The following is a 17,737-nucleotide window of genomic DNA, read 5'->3' as shown; positions in this document are numbered from 1 at the left end:
TTTAAGCACTGGCTCAGGTGATGAGAGACAACAGCCCTTTTGTGTAACTTCCGTCTCCTTTGTGTTTTGAAAACTATGGTTCTAGATGGATTAATATATACAGGGTTTAAGACATGGCTAAGGAAAGGGTTTAAGACATGCTAAGGGGCCCAGGTGGCGCTGTGGGTTAAACCACAGAGTCTAGGGCTTGCTGATCAGAAGGTCGGCGGTTCGAATCCCTGTGATGGGGTGAGCTCCCATTGCTCGGTCCCAGCTCCTGCCCACCTAGCAGTTCGAAAGCACGTCAAAGTGCAAGTAGATAAATAGGGACCGCTCCGGCGGGAAGGTAAACGGTGTTTCCGTGCGCTGCTCTGGTTCACCAGAAGCGGCTTTGTCATGCTGGCCACATGACCCGGAAGCTGTCTGCGGACGAACGCTGGCTCCCTCGGCCTATAGAGCGAGATGAGCGCCGCAACCCCAGAGTCGGACACAACTGGACCTAATGGTCATGGGCCCCTTTACCTTTAGGAAAGATACAATGGGATGCGGGTGGTGCTGTGGATTAAACCACAGAGCCTAGGGCTTGCTGATCAGTAGGTCGGTGGTTCGAATCCTCGTGACGGGGTGAGCTCACGTTGCTCGGACCCTGCTCCTGCCAACCTAGCAGTTCGAAAGCACGTCAAGTGCAAGTAGATAAATAGGTACAGCTCCGGCGGGAAGGTAAACAATGTTTCCGTGCGCTGCTCTGGTTCGCCAGAAGCGGCTTAGTCATGCTGGCCACATGACCCAGAAGCTGTACACCGGCTCCCTCGGCCAATAAAGCGAGATCAGCACTATAACCCCTGAATCGTCCACAACTGGACCTAATGGTCAGGGGTCCCTTTACCTTTACCTAAGGAAAGAGACACAATGGAAGATGGGAGAATGCTACTGTGAGAACTCTGCTTGACCTTGTCTGGGGCAAGAGCAGCTCTTCTTAGGATAGAAACCTCCAGATATGCCCCACCAAAGCAAAGCGAAACATTCAACAGCTTCTGTTTGTATAGAACCAGTCTTCACATATTGCAGCAATCACTTGCTAAGCAAAAGGTGACTCATTTGTGAGTCACTTTGGACATCAATTTGGCAGAACAGCATTGAACCATAACTAGAGAGAGATGAAGCACCTCTTTCGGTGCCAACGGAATGGCAGAATGAACATTTGTTGGGACTGGAGTTTGGCAGCTGGAGGTTTCAAATACGTGGAAAAGTCCCAGCTTTAAAGCAATGTGAGATTGGTTAGCTTAACAGCTTTCCATTTGAAACAAAAAGCTTATATGCCTTCTATAAAAACACCCCGAGAAGAATGGCCAAGGAACAATTCAGCCTTAACCAGCAATTCATATTTATTATTTGCAGGAATATGTTGAAATTTCATGTTGTAATAAGCAAGCTGGACTCTTTACAAACCTGATGAAGAAATAATGATTCAGGATGAACGTTTGATGTAATTTCCCGTCATTTCTACAAAGCAGGTTACAACTATTTGTATAGAAGAGTGTAAAATACAGGTATCTGGGGCGATGGATTACTGTATGTGGGAAAGGCTGGTGTCACACTGGGGATTTTCCATAACCAACACAAAAAGGTGAATTTATCATTTCCTTATACACCTTTGTTGCACTCCCATGAACTCCCAGCCATTCTGCAGTCATTTCAAAACATAAGCAGATAATGAATAATCATAAAAACTAATGCACTTCAGAAAGACTAAAAGCACCAGAATGGAAGGGAACTAATGCAATACTCTGATGGTTACTGTTCATCCCAGTCCCTACACTTCTGACATGACATACTGGTGGCAATGTGGTCTAAACCACTGAGCCTCTTGGGCTTGCCAATCAGAAGGTTGGCGGTTCGAATCCCCATGACAGAGTGAGCTCCCATTGCTCTGTCCCAGCTCCTGCCAACCTAGCAGTTTGAAAGCACACCAGTGCAAGTAGATAAATAGGTACCGATGTGTGTGTGGGGGGGAAGGTGTTTCCATGCATTCTGGTTCCTGTCACTGTGTCCCATTGCGTCAGAAGCAGTTTAGTCATGCTGGCCACATGACCCAGAAAGCTGTTTGTGGACAAACGCCAGCTCTCTCGGCCTGAAAGTGAGATGAGCGCCGCCACAACCCCACAGTCACCTTTGACTGGACTTCACCGTCCAGGGGTCCTTTACCTTTTATTTACCTTACTTTTTGGATGCTGGGCGACAATCTAGTTCTCAACACTGTGATATATCAGCAACTAACTGCTGCCATGTACTGATATATCACAATGTCTGAAATTGCCCAGCCGTACCGCATGAGCAGCAGCTATATGGGGCCAAGGGCGGGCAGCCTCCTGCCGTAAACTGCCCACCTCACAGCTGATCAAGGCAACTTGAGCTGGTCCTACATCTTGGCTTCCCAGCCACCAGCTGTGGGCCAGCTCAAAAAGTTTGAAACCGGTATCGCAGTCTGAACATCATACTGGTTTCAGACAATTAATCGTAATATCGCCCAGGTCTACTCTGCAGTGCCTCCTAAAACAACCGGGCTTTTTGGGGGGGGGGGAGGGCTACTGTTATGCATTCTGGAAGGGCATTGTTCATTAAACTGCATCATCATCTGCTAAATGTTCTACTTAATCTCAATTAAAACTAGTTTTCCTTGCATAAGAAGGTGAGCAATAGGGAGCACAGCAATCTTACTCTGCAGAGATTTCAAGAGGAACCAAATGTGTCTGTAACTTGAGCTTTCTGTGAGCAAGAACAAAAACCACTTAATTTTTTTTTTTTTTTAAAAAAAGCATGGGGTTAGGTGATTTACCATTTTGGCAGCAGGTAGAAAGGTTAGCGATAGAAAAGCAAGATTTTCCAGCTCTAGCAATTACTGTGGAAAACTGTAAGTGAAACTTTCTGGCTGTGGGAAAAGATGGCAAGAATGCTAGAGGTCACAGACACATCTTAATCCCCTGTCTGACTCAGCTGTCATCCCACATGGATAATCTTAGCACCAGAATGCATTTCTGCTCTGTGGACTGATAGTCAAATCTAAAACCTTCTGCAAAAGTGCAGTATAGATTTTGGGCTGGTTGTTTACACACACACACATTGCATACTGTTGAAAAGTGGGTGTTATTAGTATTGCAAGCATTTTTTAAAATAATCATTTTTATTAAATCTTCCAAATTATTACGTAACCCCAATCATGTTTATCTTTCTTTTGGTTGCACATTTTCTTCTTGACTTCCTGTCCCTCCTTTCCCTGATGTTTTTCCCTCTTAGTAGCTGCATTAAAACACATAGAATCCTAGAGTTGGAAGAGACCACAAGGGCCATCCAGTCCAACCCCCTGCCAAGCAGGACATCTACAGTCGTACGTTGGTTCTCGAATGGAATCCGTTCTGGAAGTCCGTTCGACTTCCGAAAACATTCGAAAACCAAGGCACAGCTTCCAATTGGCTGTAGGAGCTTCCTGCACTCAATCAGAATCCGCAAAGCCTCTTCGGGTGTTCGGCTTCCAAAAAACATTTGCAGACCGGAACACTCACTTCCAGGTTTGCGGCATTCGGGAGCTAAAATGTTCCGAGTCAAGGCAGATGAAGTTGATTGAGTATATGGAACTCGCAGAACTGACCGCGAAACTCCGAGACCAGGGGGAGGAGAAGGTGCAAGAAGATTGGAAGAAATTTAAAGAATATTTGAAACGACGTGAAAAGTTAGACGTTTGAAATTGAAATCAGAGGACATTTTAGGCGACAGTAATAAAATGTTAGGTGAAAATAGGATGTAAGAAGTTAGAATTGTGTTATGTTTATTTTGTTAGGAATAAGTTTATAGATATATGATGATAGATAAGGATTAAGAATATTTGAGGAAGAGGAATTTAAAAATGTTATAAAGTTACTATAGTATATTTGAAATGAACGCAGAAGAGAGGACGTGAGGAAGTCCCAAAATGAGGTTATAAATAAGATAAGTATAGCTAAATAAATGTTTGTTAGTTAGATTTTGTTTCTGTATTTTGGTTTTGTAGTGTATTGTGGTAGTTTTTGTTTTGTATTTGTATTTTGTATGTTTATTCTTTTTTGTATTTTTTGAAAAAAAATTAATTAATTCTTATTTTTTTAAAAAAACGTTCCGAGTCACAAGGCGTTTGAGAACCAAGGTACGACTGTATATTTATTTCCTAAGCTTCCAAAGTCCATTCTTTACATTCTTCTGTTGCTCATATCTCAAATCCTGCACATGATTTCACATAAGAATGATAGTTCGATAGGCATTTCAACCATTTTGTAGCAAGGCTTCTGTGCCATTGCATGACAAGCAGAAAAGGAATCGAGTGCGGCTTTCCTCACCAGGAAGGAAAATACTGAATTTTACAGTTCCATGCATAAATACTTCCTTCCAATACTGCTGTCATTTCACAGGCTGGGTTGTTACTTACAGTAGTTTAACAAGTTCTAAATAAATTTCAGTACAGTGGTGATTGTCTAACATTATGTTCAGCTGTCATGGTTGCCATCACGCACACACAAAATTGCAGAAGTGTAAAAAAAAAAAAGCTGTGGTTCTGCCCAAAATTTGCCTTTCGTTGCAGTTTTCTGCCAGTTTAAATTAAGATAAGGTGCTGCATTCTGCTTTTGACATGTTGCTGCCATGTCTACTGAGCTGACGCTGCTCTTGACACAGAGCCAAAACGTAGGGGAAGATAGATTGATCATATTTATTATTACACTGATGAAGGATTTTCAGGCTTTACAGAGAGACTACTAGGGCTGGGCAATATAACAATATATTGTCCAAAACCAGTTTGAATAATAATAATAATAATAATAATAATAATAATAATAATAATAATAATTTTATTATTCATACCCTCCCCATCTGGCTGGGTTTCCCCAGCCACTCTTGAAGTCCATATTGCAATATCAATTTCATAATTTCTGACCTGCCAATATATCGTGAATCATGGTGTGTGTGTGTCCTATGGTCCTCAAATAATAATTTGTTGGAGGTCCCGAGCCACAAGGATGCTAGGTTGGCTTCAACTACGGCCAGGGCCTTCTCAGTACTGGCCCCGACTTGGTGTAACGGTCTGTCACAAGAGACCAGGGCCCTGCGGGATTTGGCATCTTTCCGCAGGGCCTGCAAGACGGAGCTGTTCCAGCTAGCTTTGGGTTGGTTTCAGTTTAACCCTGATGTTTCGTTCTTTTGGTGTGATTGGTGGGCTACTTAAAAATGAGGCTGCAGTTTAGATTTAATTTTAAATTGTATTTTAATCTGTATTTTAATGAATTGTTTTATGTTTTTGTTGTGATTTTATTGGTGTTAGCTGCCCTGAGCCTGGTTTGGCGGGGAAGGGCGGGGTATAAATAAAAAATTATTATTGTTGTTATTATGCAAAAATCACAATGTGAGAAAAAAACTGTGAAGCCAGCCAAGGCTTCTCTTGATTCCTGCAGCCCCTGTTACCTCTCCCAGCTCAGTTCTCCCCTGCCTCTTGCAGGGGGCAGCGAATCACCAGAGCGGGCACTGGCAAAAATCACAATGTGGGAAACCAGCCAATGCTTCCACATAGCTCCATCCCTATTTCAGACACTGTGATCTATTGGTATGTCGCAATGTTTAGCTGGTGGTGTATCATGATGTTGAAAACCAAATATCGTCAAGCCCCATGTGTTCACCTCTTCCATCCTTATTTCAGACATCATGATATATCAATATATATTGCAATGTTTAGCCGGCGATATATAGCGATGTTGAAAACCAAATATTGCCCAGCCCTAGAGACTGCTGCTTATTGGCCTCAGTCACTCCCCTGCCTACAATAGTATTGCTTTTCTTGTTGTACTGCATTAATATTTCACCTTTCCCCAAAGGAGCTTCTCCTCCCATTCAATTTTATCCTCACAACAACCCTGTGAGCCAGGTTAAGCTGAGAGACTGCAACTGGCCCAAGATCACCCAAGATGCTTCATGGTTGAGTAGGGATTCGAACCCTTGTCATCCTGGTCCATCACTCTTAACCACTAAACAACACTGGCATATTCTTTTTTATGCTATCCATTCAGTTCAGCTAGGGAGAACATTTGCTGCTTAGGTATTTGAATAATTTAAGTTGCTTTCAGTTGTACATTTATGTAACTGAACTAATTTGTTTCCAGTGCTGCATATTCCAGAATAGGAGACTCACGCATATATGTGAGTGTAATAAACAGCTTTAGACCAGGAATGAAGAAAGCTTCTACTTTGGTTGAGAGATCCTGGGCATATTTATCTTGGGGACATTTAACTTGCAAGTGGTTCTTTTTCGCAGTTGGAATGCTCTAGCTGAGCTCAACAGAGGGGACAGCAGTGCAGAACCCGTACTTTATGTACAGAGACAGACAAAAGCCTCCTTGTATCTCAAGCCAACAGTCGGTATGCTAAGGAGTGTTGCAGATCCTTGTTTGTGCATGTGTGAAATTTCACGGCTAGTGAGGGCAATAAACTGAGATCGCGTTTGGCCCTCTTTGCAAAATAATGAGGGCTTTAGAATTTATCTCCTAAGTAACCATGTAATGGACCATAAAGCTGGACCATAAAGAAGGCTGATCGCCGAAGAATGGATGCTTTTGAATTATGGTGCTGGAGGAGACTCTTGAGAGTCCCATGGACTGTAAGAAGATCAAACCTATCCATTCTTAAAGAAATCAGCCCCGAGTGCTCACTAGAAGGGCAGATCCTGAAGTTGAGGCTCCAGTACTTTGGCTACCTCATGAGAAGAGAAGACTCCCTGGAAAAGACCCTGATGTTGGGAAAGATGGAGGGCACAAGGAGAAGGGGACAACAGAGGATGAGATGGTTGGACAGTGTTCTTGAAGCGACTGGCATGAGTTTGGCCAAACTGCGAGAGGCAGTGAAGGATAGGCGTGTCTGGCGTGCTCTGGTCCATGGGGTCACGAAGAGTCGGACACGACTGAACGACCGAACAACAACAACAAAATGGACTTGTGCCTCCTTTGGGTGTTTAGTAGTTCAACATAAATCATGGTAGATTTGCTATCCTCATGTGTTGGCATCTTAGCCGCTGTAGAACAGTTCCTGTAACATCCATTAAAGGTCAATCAATCAATCAATCAATCAATCTCAAACCTTTATTGGCATATAGACAACATCCCCAAAGGTTCAGTACAAGAAAACCACTCATCTAACAATTACAACACTGTTGTATAACATTCACAGATCCTCACTGCTTGTTGCAGAAACCTGGCTACTATCTCCATCCTATCCCCATCCTGGGTCAACATTAGGAAGGCTACTTTACATTCATCTAAATGCTACTCCCTGCTAATAACCAACTGATTAATGAACTTAAGATGGAATTCTCTGATACGAGGGGCAGTGCAAAAGAACATGCACGACCGATTACACACAACTCTGTCCACAGGGACATAGTCTCTCCGCAAGCGGTATTTTCTGGAATCTCCCCTGTAGTATTGGCGATGGCAGCACATTCAGTCTTGCTGGTGTGTATTACCTGCTTTGATTTGGGTTGGTGAGGTGGTGGAAATAAGTCGCCATTGGCAGTCCACACTGCACCATCCCCAAACCTGCACAGACACTATCCTGATTTGGCTACTAATTTCTTGAAATTCGTTGTCTAATCATCTGCGTTTAATTGTCTCAAAAGTGTTTAATAATCTTATTTATATAAGACGCAGGGTGCACGAAAAAGTACTTACCAATGTGCCAATCTACCACATTTGGATTTTGCAGCCAACCCCGGTTTCCTCCAACCCATGGGTTGCTCAAACTCGCCCTGTATTGCCACTCACTTCTTAGTGGTAAAAGTAGAAGACCCTCCATTAGCACAATGCCTTTGATGGTAAGGAACCACATTTGCAGATCGTGGGGGTGGTGGGGTAGACTGCGGTTTTCTGCCATGGTTGTATGTCGTGTGATATAATAAATTAGGCAGAGGATTTGGGGAGGAGCAGAATACTGGCCTATTTCAATCACTATCATCCCAAGAAATCCCTATTACAGGGATAGGGGCCAGAGAAAGTAGCCAACAGCTGAAGGGCCATGACTCAGTAGCAGAGCAAGCTTTGCCTGCAGGAGGTCCCAGTTTCAATCCCGTGCATCTCCAGATAGGCCAGGGAATGTCACCTGGTGTGAAACACTGGAGAGCAGCTGCCAGTTGGTGGAGAGAATATGAGCTAGATGGGCCAACAGACTCATGTGGTATAAAACAGCATCCTATGTTCTATGAAACGTGTTTGAACAAAGTCCCTGGATCTTGAATGGTGAGGAACTTTGCTTGAGACCACGGAGATCTGGATTGCATGGAATGGACTGAGTTAGGAAAACTACTGAATATTAGCCAAACCTCTGGTACCCAGGCACACTTCTGTCTCTTGCATTTTACTTCCTAGATTTGTATGCTGAAGGCCACCCTGAGAGAAGGGGGAGGGGACTGGAATTATGAATGTGGAATTATTCAGCAGAAGCAGAACCTCTGGGCCAAGGAAGGGAGGAAATGACAAGCCACCTGTGCATATGCTAGCCTACTGTCTAAACAACACACCTCCTCCCGAACACAGGATAAAGGCTAGGACTGCAAGGAAGAACGAACACTTAAATAAATAAGTATCCCATGGCTCTAATGCATGGGAATGCAGAATGGGACTGAGCCACATAAGATACAAAGCAACAGTTCCAGACACCTCACATGGAGAGCCTCAGTCTGATGAATGGTTCCATACCACACCCCACAAATGGTGCAACACTTAGCACACAAGGAGGAGTGAACAAATAACATCCTTCACAGAAGCACAGACAGAACAACAGAGTCCTAAGTTCATACTTGGAGGTACTAAGAAAATAAAGTCAGTAATAGCAAGGAATAGATAATGAAACTCTTTGCAAGCATGGATATTCACAGACCAGTGGCATGACCAAAGGCCAAACAAAGCTTCCTTAACCATGGTTTGGCATGTGCCCCATAACCTTGCTTAAGACCACTCACTGATACACTCACTGTGTATCTGAAGAAGTGTGCATGCACACGTAAGCTCATACCAAGAACAAACTTAGTTGGTCTCTAAGGTGCTACTGCAATGAATTTTTTATTTTGTTTTGTTTTGATTTAAAGGGGAAAGGGAAAAAGACCATCAATGATCTACCAGATGCTATGAATTCAGATTACAAACAGAACTGCACAACTTTTTTCTTCTTTTTTTGCAGTGTTCACATTCCTTGTCTTCCAAAACTCAAAAAGTAGAGCATTGTTTTGAATCAGTGCAACTTGGTGGGTTAAATCAAACCTTCATGAACAAGTGAAGTATAGATTGGAGATGGTGAAAAAGAAGGAATAAAGTGTTCCATAGTACGTTCTCCTGACGCATCTTTTGACTCCAAGATGGAACTTTGATTTTCCCTAGGTTACATAAAGGCTCTATAAAGGCACCTGAAGGTATCTGGGGTGGGTAGAACAGACATGTAGTCCAATATGCATATTTTAAAGACACAATCTGATCTTGGCAACCTTAAATCATTTCCTGTGGCACCTTTCCCATTCTCCAGGATGGTAGAACTTCTGAGACTACACCAGAAAGCTCCCCTACTACCCCAGGATACAACGCATATGGCCTTGCCATTAGCTTCCCAGTAATTTTTTAAAAATTGAGCACTCTGGCTTAAGCAATTACTACAGTATTTACTTCAATAATAGAAATACTTCGCAAAGATTTTTTAAAAAAGGAACAGCCCATGCAGGAGTTGTCACCAGAAAGTATACATCAGCAGATAATGTTATGCTATTAATCAAATTCCAACAGTTAGCAATGGACAATATTAGATGACACTAGCAGCTTAAAAATATGGAACCAAACTATTCTCTAATTCCACAAAACAGGCTGATTTCTTTTAATGACATTAATGACACTAAGATTTCTGATACACTGAACAGTTTTCCTTCCCAAATCTTCCCAAGAAAAATGTGCAGCCTCTGGGCTCTGGTCACCTTTTCTCTTAAATGCATGGATGCAAATTCTTAATCGGATGTTTGAAATCCTAAAATTGCCAGAGGAGCGAGAAGGACCGGTGACTGTCGCCTACACCATCAAGTTATCATCCAAGCTTTGGGTCTCTCTTGAAAGCACCTTTCCCCCATTTAGATCAGCAAGAGCTTCCTTCATCTAGTCAATATCAGGGGCAGCTTGAGTGAAGAGGAACCTACAGTTTCAAAAGACAACCGCAGCTTCCGAGAGGAACAGGACGGTGTGAGCACCAGCCGCAGGTTCTGATCTTTTTCTCACACCAACAAAAGAAGAAGAAGAAGAAGAGTTTGGATTTGATATCCCGCTTTTCACTACCCGAAGGAGTCTCAAAGTGGCTAACATTCTCCTTTCCCTTCCTCCCCCACAACAAACACTCTGTGAGGTGAGTGGGGCTGAGAGACTTCAGAGAAGTGTGACTAGCCCAAGGTCACCCAGCAGCTGCATGTGGAGGAGGGGAGACGCGAACCCGGTTCCCCAGATAACGAGTCTACCGCTCTTAACCACTACACCACACTGGCTCTCCTTGTTTAGGTGAAATGCTAAACGATGGCTGAGCATTCTGTGAACGTGTCAGCATTATGCGAAGTAGGCTCCCCCTCTAGTCAGAAGGACACCATATTAACTAACTTCAGGTTTGAGTTACGTCCAAACCTGGACAACCCAGTTAGTCTTAACTATGCTTGATTTCGAGCTATGTTTTATGAAGCTGGTTTGTTTCAATAGTAGTTAAGAGTGACTAGAGTTTAGGGTTCTGACAATTCTAAACAGCAGTTAATGGTTTGGCCCAAGACTCATTTGCATGACACTAAACCATGGGTGAACTTCCAGGTTGGGGATGTCAGATATGGGTAAGGGTGGGGCTGCAAAGGAACGATCTGGAACTCAAATGACCGTTCCTGTGCTGGACCAAGCACACTCCCATCAAACCACTTCTCCCTCCCAGAGCTGCTCTCTGAAGCCTCAACTGTCAGGGCTTCAAGGTGCAGCACACAGCTGTTCCAACAGCCCCTGGGACAGTCGTTCAAACATTCGATTGCAGAGCACTGAAGGAACATAGCTGGGGCTGTCTGAGCCACAAAGCGCCATTCTGAACTGTGCTTCTTGCCAAATCCCAGAAAAGTGAAGCCGAAACGCTTCCGTCAGTCAGAAAATGGGGTGTGGGATCTTACCACAGGCTTTACAAGCAGCGACACAGATCTCTTCTGCAACGTACTCTCCTGCTGGAAACTGTAGGTAATCGCCGTCCATCTTTCCTTGGGAATGATATAAGTAAACTCGAAGCAGTGGCTCTGCATGTGTGGAAACAGCCATATTCCCAAGGACGCCACCATTCTGGTGAAGTGTAGATGAGGCCGGGCCTTCCATTTCTGTCATCGTAAGGCAAGCCATCATGACATTTTAAGGTTCATAGCTTTGGCCTGAAAGAAATCCACAAAGAAAAAAAAACATCAGTTGCATTTTTAAAGAAGATCTAGAATACGTTGCATTGATTTGGAATGACAGTGAAGATTTGGGGTGTCCCCCCCCCGCCAGCCTTTCTCTACAAGGAGCTCCAAAACTCCTCCTCCCCCCGCCAGGAGTTTCCTCCTCACACCAACCCTGTGAGGTAGGTTAGGAGGAGAGATGGGGACTAGCACAAGGTCACTCGGTGCTCTACGGTTGAGCAGGGATTTGACTCTGGGTCTCCCCAGGAGGAGACTCTTGAGAGTCCCACGGACTGCAAAAAGATCAAACTTATCCATCCTTAAAGAAATCAGCCCTCAGTGCTTACTGGAAGGACAGATCCTGAAGTTGAGGCTCCAGTACTTTGGCCACCTCATGAGAAGAGAAGACTCCCTGGGAAAGACCCTGATGTTGGGAAAGTTGGAGGGCACAAGGAGAAGGGGACGACAGAGGCCACATGACCTGGAAGCTGTACACCGGCTCCTTTGGCCAGTAAAGCAAGACGAGTGCTGCAACCCCAGAGTCGTCTGCAACTGGACCTAATGGTCATGGGTCCCTTTACCTTTACAAGCAAACAGAGAGCACTGTTGAAGGCATTGCTTAATATCATCCATTCGAATCCTGAAGTGGCTTTCTGAAACCACTTAGTGGAAACAGTGCCTTCTTTTAAAAACTGTTCTAGGACTCTCATCCCACTTCTGAAACTCATGGGTGGAGAAGTGGTAAAACAAACCAAGACAGACCACTGCTGTTTGCTGAAGAGCTGCAGGCTCTGGTCGTGCCAACTTGCAGAAAGTTAAGGGAATTCTTATTCTCCACTTCCTGAACAAGCTCATTCAACTTAACAAAATGTCCAGATTCAGAAGTTTCATTTCTGCATTAGAAAGGTAGCCCAGACAAAAATAGCACACAGGTTTAGATCCTCTTTGGCTTAACTTCCTCAAATTTTACAACTCTATTACAACCCCCCCCCCAAAAAAAACCCCAAAACAACTATTACAAAACCACTGAAATGTGTTTCTGTATTCTGTATTACTACATAGCATACAAAGCTATGCTTTCTGATGTTTTCAAAGCTGGCAAAATCCTGATTATTTAGTTGTCCACATTATTATTATTATTATCATTATTATTATTATCATTATTATTATTATCATCATCATCATCATCATCATCATCACTGTTATTTAATCCTGGGACCAAGGAAACATTTCCCCTTTGATATCAGCTTTTCATATTTCCCTCAGAAAGCACAGAGAAATGAATCGTAGTTTCCCCCTAGAAAACTTCCAAATTCATCTTTCAACAAGAATCTTAATCCTCAAGACGTTAGTTGCGCAAACGTAGAAAAAGGAAAACCCGCAAAAGAACGGTTAAAAGCAGATCCTCAGGAAAAGGACATTCCATTAAAGTACTATAACTTGATAAATGGGTTAAGCTAAGATTGCAATGGTGCTCTAGCATTATCTTACGTTTTTGTAATTCTTTTGGAGAGTCTATATACCATCCCAAAGGTCAACACATTTCCCTGACTGTTCTTCCTTGAAATCCGGAGATGTTTTGTACGTCTAATGGGATAAATTTGTAGGATTCAAAATAAGTGAAACTATCAAAGGGAAATCAATCTAAATAATTAGAGTAGGGATTTCTGGCAGGCTCACGTCATCATTTTAACAAAGACCTCCTTCCTTATAAACTACAGAAGCAAGTAGGAAAGGATTAGGCTCCTGCTTCTGTGTCCTTTAAAAAAGTAAATAAGCCATGTTAAAAACCAGTGTACATCCTTCATTAACTGATATGATGTATTGTACTCAAGTCTTCCCTTCAGCCAGTATTTGAGTTTTCAAAAGAATGGTTATGCAACTAAACTATATCTGAATAGTCAGACACTGAGCAATTTGCCAAAGTCTGAGGCATTTGCAATGTAAACTTCAGGAGTTTCATGAAGCTGTGAAATGCAGTAGTAGCATCTTGGTGCTTATAACAGCATGATGATTTAGTGAGCTCACCAAAATATTGCCTAAACTATACTTAACGGGTGTGTGTGTGTGTGTGTGTGTTAATTCAGTATTTAAGCGGCAGAAACACTGCAAGCATGGAGGTGGGGGCAGAACAACATTCAACCATGTTCCCAAGCATCTCATACACCTTCGGAATATGGTTCCATTCAGCTATCAGAACCGATGGCAAGGCTTACGTAGGCAGAGCAGGGACTGAGTTTTGTGCGAGGAGGAGGAGGAGGAGGAGGAGAAGAAGAAGAAGACTGCCACAAGAAACTAAATAAAAACCAGAGTTATCCTTAAAAAGAACTACTACTTCAGACATAGTCAAAATATCCCTTCCCCTACCTTTCCTTTAAATGGTGGTGAAAATAAATTGCCCAAAGAACTGAAGACGGTTTTATTTTTTAACTTCACTGGTCAGTAAATTACTGCATATTTTGTTACTGGCATATTGTCAAATCATAATGAGAAAATATCATTTTGGAAGGGGTGGGTGGGGAAATGCACCACGAAGAACCTATGCTCCTGAACACTAAGTTGAAAAACACAAGACTTTTTCATGTTATTTTATTTTGCCCTGAGTGGCCTGAAGTGTTTTCCGCGGCTCTACGTATCTGAAAAAGGCAGATAGCCCGTAAAACAGATATAAGGCAACTTGCAGAACGAAGATCGCTTTTATCTCTACAAATGCAGCTTGACAGAAAATGGAAAACCGCAAACACAAGCCAGGGCTCTGAAAGTAAACAGCATGTGAAAAAGGAAGAAGAAAAAAGGAGGAGGAGGAGGCGAACGGGGAGCATTCATTGCTAGTGTAAACACTTGGGTTTCTTATAAGGGTAAGAACACAGTCCGCATTTCACTGAATCGACAGAATGTTAGCAAGCAAGCTTTTATTCTTCTTCCTCCTACTACAACTGAACTGAAAAGAAACTGTTAATGCAAAACTATTCCATTCTCCAAGACCAATTTCAAGTTTATAATATTGTATTTACACTTCACTTTTCGTTTTGAAAGAAGAGTTTTCATCCCAAAATGTATACAGTGGTACCTCGGGTTACAGATGCTTCAGATTACAGACGCTTCAGGTTACAGACTCCGCTAACCCAGAAATAGTACCACAGGTTAAGAACTTTGCTTCAGGATGAGAACAGAAATCGCGCAGCGACAGCGGGAGTCCCCATTAGCTAAAGTGGTACCTCAGGTTAAGAACAGACCTCCAGAACGAATTAAGTTGTTAACCCGAGGTACCACTGTACTGTATTTTGAAATTTTGCCGGCAGAATCGTTTTTGTCAAATCTCCTCACAGAAAGGGTGAATTTAAAACTGATGTAAATTAAATATCTTATCCTTGAGTTTGCATCGGCCGAATAGTTCTAGGATCTCGGCAGAAGCCCTGCTATGGCAGCGGAACATAATATATTCTACCAGCATATCAGAAGTCTCCAATGTGCTGTTGGGATACGCCACCAACGCAGCTGCTCTGCCAGAGAAAATACAGGGGCAGAGCAGCCAAAATTGGGACTGAGACATAGGCAGAGCACAAATTCTATTCCACTTCAATTCACAACACAACCATGTTCTGCCAGCATACTGGGGAAGTTATGCCTTTCGTTGCCCAGACTGTACGATTTGCATATAAGAAAAACTTGTACATGTGACCTGAGCATATGTTCAAAAGGGTAGGGTTGTGGTCTTCTGGTTTTCAAAAGGCAGCAAGTATTACTGCTGCAGTCATCCCAGAAGTCATAAAAGACCTTTCACAGGGAGTTTTGATATATTAGCTCACAAAGACTTTGGCCAGCTATGCAAAAGTAGTCCAGCCATCTTTGCATCCAAACCAAACAAGCAGCTATTTGCTCATTTATCTTCAGATTATGAATTCGCCTGGAGTTTATTTTGGTAAAGTAAATAACGGTGTCAGAATGCAGTCACTGTTTGTTCTTGGTCTTTCTAGTAAACAAACAAAGCTGAGAACAGTTCACTGAGTAGAAAAGTTAATGATTTGGGGTGTCTTTTTGGGGAAGGTTTAAAGTACATTTATAAACTTGCATACTGCTAAGGTGCTTCATTTAGGCTGCAAACCTAACAATGTCTTGCAGGCCAGGTGAAGCCTATGGAGAAAAAGATAAAGATTGCACACCATCTGTTAAAAGGGAGAAATAAATAAATAAATAGGATCACACTTCAAAATGGGACAGGATCACACTTCAAAATGACCTTAACAGATTAGACAACTGGGCCAAAGCAAACAAGATGAATTTTAACAAGGAGAAATGTAAAGTACTACACTTGGGGGGGGGGGGGGAATGAAAGGCACAAATACAGGATAGGTGACACCTGGCTTGAGAGCAGTACATGTGAAAAGGATCTAGGAGTCTTGGTAGACCACAAACTTGACATGAGTCAACAGTGTGATGCAGCAGCTATAAAAGCCAATGCAATTCTGGGCTGCATCAATAGGAGTATAGCGTCTAGATCAAGGGAAGTAATAGTACCACTATATTCTGCTCTGGTCAGACCTCACCTGGAATACTGTGTCCAGTTCTGGGCACCACAGTTCAAGAAGGATACTGACAAGCTGGAACGTGTCCAGAAGAGGGCAACCAAAATGGTCAAAGGCCTGGAAACAATGCCTTATGAGGAACGGCTTAGGGAGCTGGGTATGTTTAGCCTGGAGAAGAGAAGGTTAAGGGGTGAAATGATAGCCATGTTCAAATATATAAAAGGATGTCATATAGAGGAGGGTGAAAGGTTGTTTTCTGCTGCTCCAGAAAAGCGGACACGGAGCAATGGATTCAAACTACAAGAAAGAAGTTTCCACCTAAACATTAGGAAGAACTTCCTGACAGTGAGAGCTGTTCGGCAGTGGAATTTGCTACCAAGGAGTGTGGTGGAGTCTCCTTCTTTGGAGGTCTTTAAGCAGAGGCTTGACAGCCATCTGTCGGGAATGCTTTGATGGTGTTTCCTGCTTGGCAGGGGGTTGGACTGGATGGTCCTTATGGTGTCTTCCAACTCTATGATTCTATGAAATAAATAAAGCTCTGCCTAGAATTATAAAAAAGCAATTTTAACAAAATACATCATAGGACAGTCCATTCTGCTTAATGTTTCTACAATACCCTTCTTTTCTCTCTTCTCAAACATACATTGCATTTGTGATCAAACTGCGTTATTTAAAGACATGGATGTTGCAAGTCAGTATCACCAGTACAGTAACAGCCTTATCCTAGGAGGCAGGTTAACCCATCACCTTGAGCTTCTTAAGACTCTACAGCACAGGTGGGGAAACTTTGGCTTGCAAGTCAAACTGGTAGGGATTCAAACATTGTCTGCAAGGCTGCATTCCCCAAACCATGCTTACCTGCCCTACACCTTTCAGCATATGTGATGTCTGGTATTGGGCAGGTACAGATGCAGTTGTCAATGCACAATTGGAAGCCTTAAAGTGCATTCCTAATTGTGCATTGGCAAAGGACAACAGGAATTGGCCCTAGCAGATGGATTGGCGGTGTGAAAAAGTTCCCCATGGGAACTCTTGGAAACCTCTTATGTCCTGACTTCTGGGTCCAGATCTACTTGTAAAATCTGCCCCCACCAACTAGGATCTGATAAGGATCCAGCCCATGTAGGCAAAATGTTCTCCTGCTCTAAGCAGTGTTCGAAATTTTGCACCTACCAGCCACTTGAGACCAAGTGAAGATGCCTGGGTGGCAGGATGATGCCTGATAGCTCCATCGCCTGGGGAATCTTTGGATCTGGACTGTTTTCCACACCCAAACACCCCCTCCTGTAGAATTCTATCGGTTTATATTTTATCTGCACAATCCGAATGAATTCCAGGAACCAAAATGCTTTTTCTGTGCAGCCTGAGCAGAAGCAGTGAACAACATTCTAGTTACAGGGGTAATTGCTGTAGCTTGTCTTCACTTACCGCACCCCACTGCCTTGCTCACAGTTGTGAATCCCCCTCCACACACATTATGAATGGTCTGTGTCACCATTAAAATGAGGTTGGAATAGGCCAGTATATACGTGGACTATCCCTCCTTCAAGTTACTTTTCTTCTTGAAGTTCTCAAAGTTCTTAAACTAGCTCAATGTTGTCCTCTGAACTAGCCAGATGTTTAGCTGAGAATCTATCCCAGTCGGTCAATCATTTGAAAAATAAGACACTGGAGCCATCTTGCCCAAAAATGACAATTAGACATTCCGTTTTGGTAACCGAAACCTTGGGTTTAAGGAGCCATTTGCCACCTA

General features: G+C 43.0%; 1 protein-coding gene across 1 annotated transcript in view; it reads right to left on the bottom strand.

Moving 5' to 3' along the window:
- JAK2 (Janus kinase 2) overlaps positions 1 to 17,737 on the bottom strand; it is an 89,285-nt gene that overhangs the window by 44,682 nt on the left and 26,866 nt on the right. Inside the window, exon 3 of the mRNA XM_033172784.1 lies at positions 11,204 to 11,452. Coding sequence (XP_033028675.1) covers positions 11,204 to 11,426 — 223 coding nt within the window. The 5' untranslated portion in view covers positions 11,427 to 11,452. The remainder of the gene's footprint in view (positions 1 to 11,203; positions 11,453 to 17,737) is intronic.

Source organism: Lacerta agilis, chromosome 16 (genome assembly GCF_009819535.1).
Source record: "Lacerta agilis isolate rLacAgi1 chromosome 16, rLacAgi1.pri, whole genome shotgun sequence".
Taxonomy (NCBI): domain Eukaryota; kingdom Metazoa; phylum Chordata; class Lepidosauria; order Squamata; family Lacertidae; genus Lacerta; species Lacerta agilis.
This window is presented reverse-complemented; position numbering and strand designations above follow the sequence as displayed.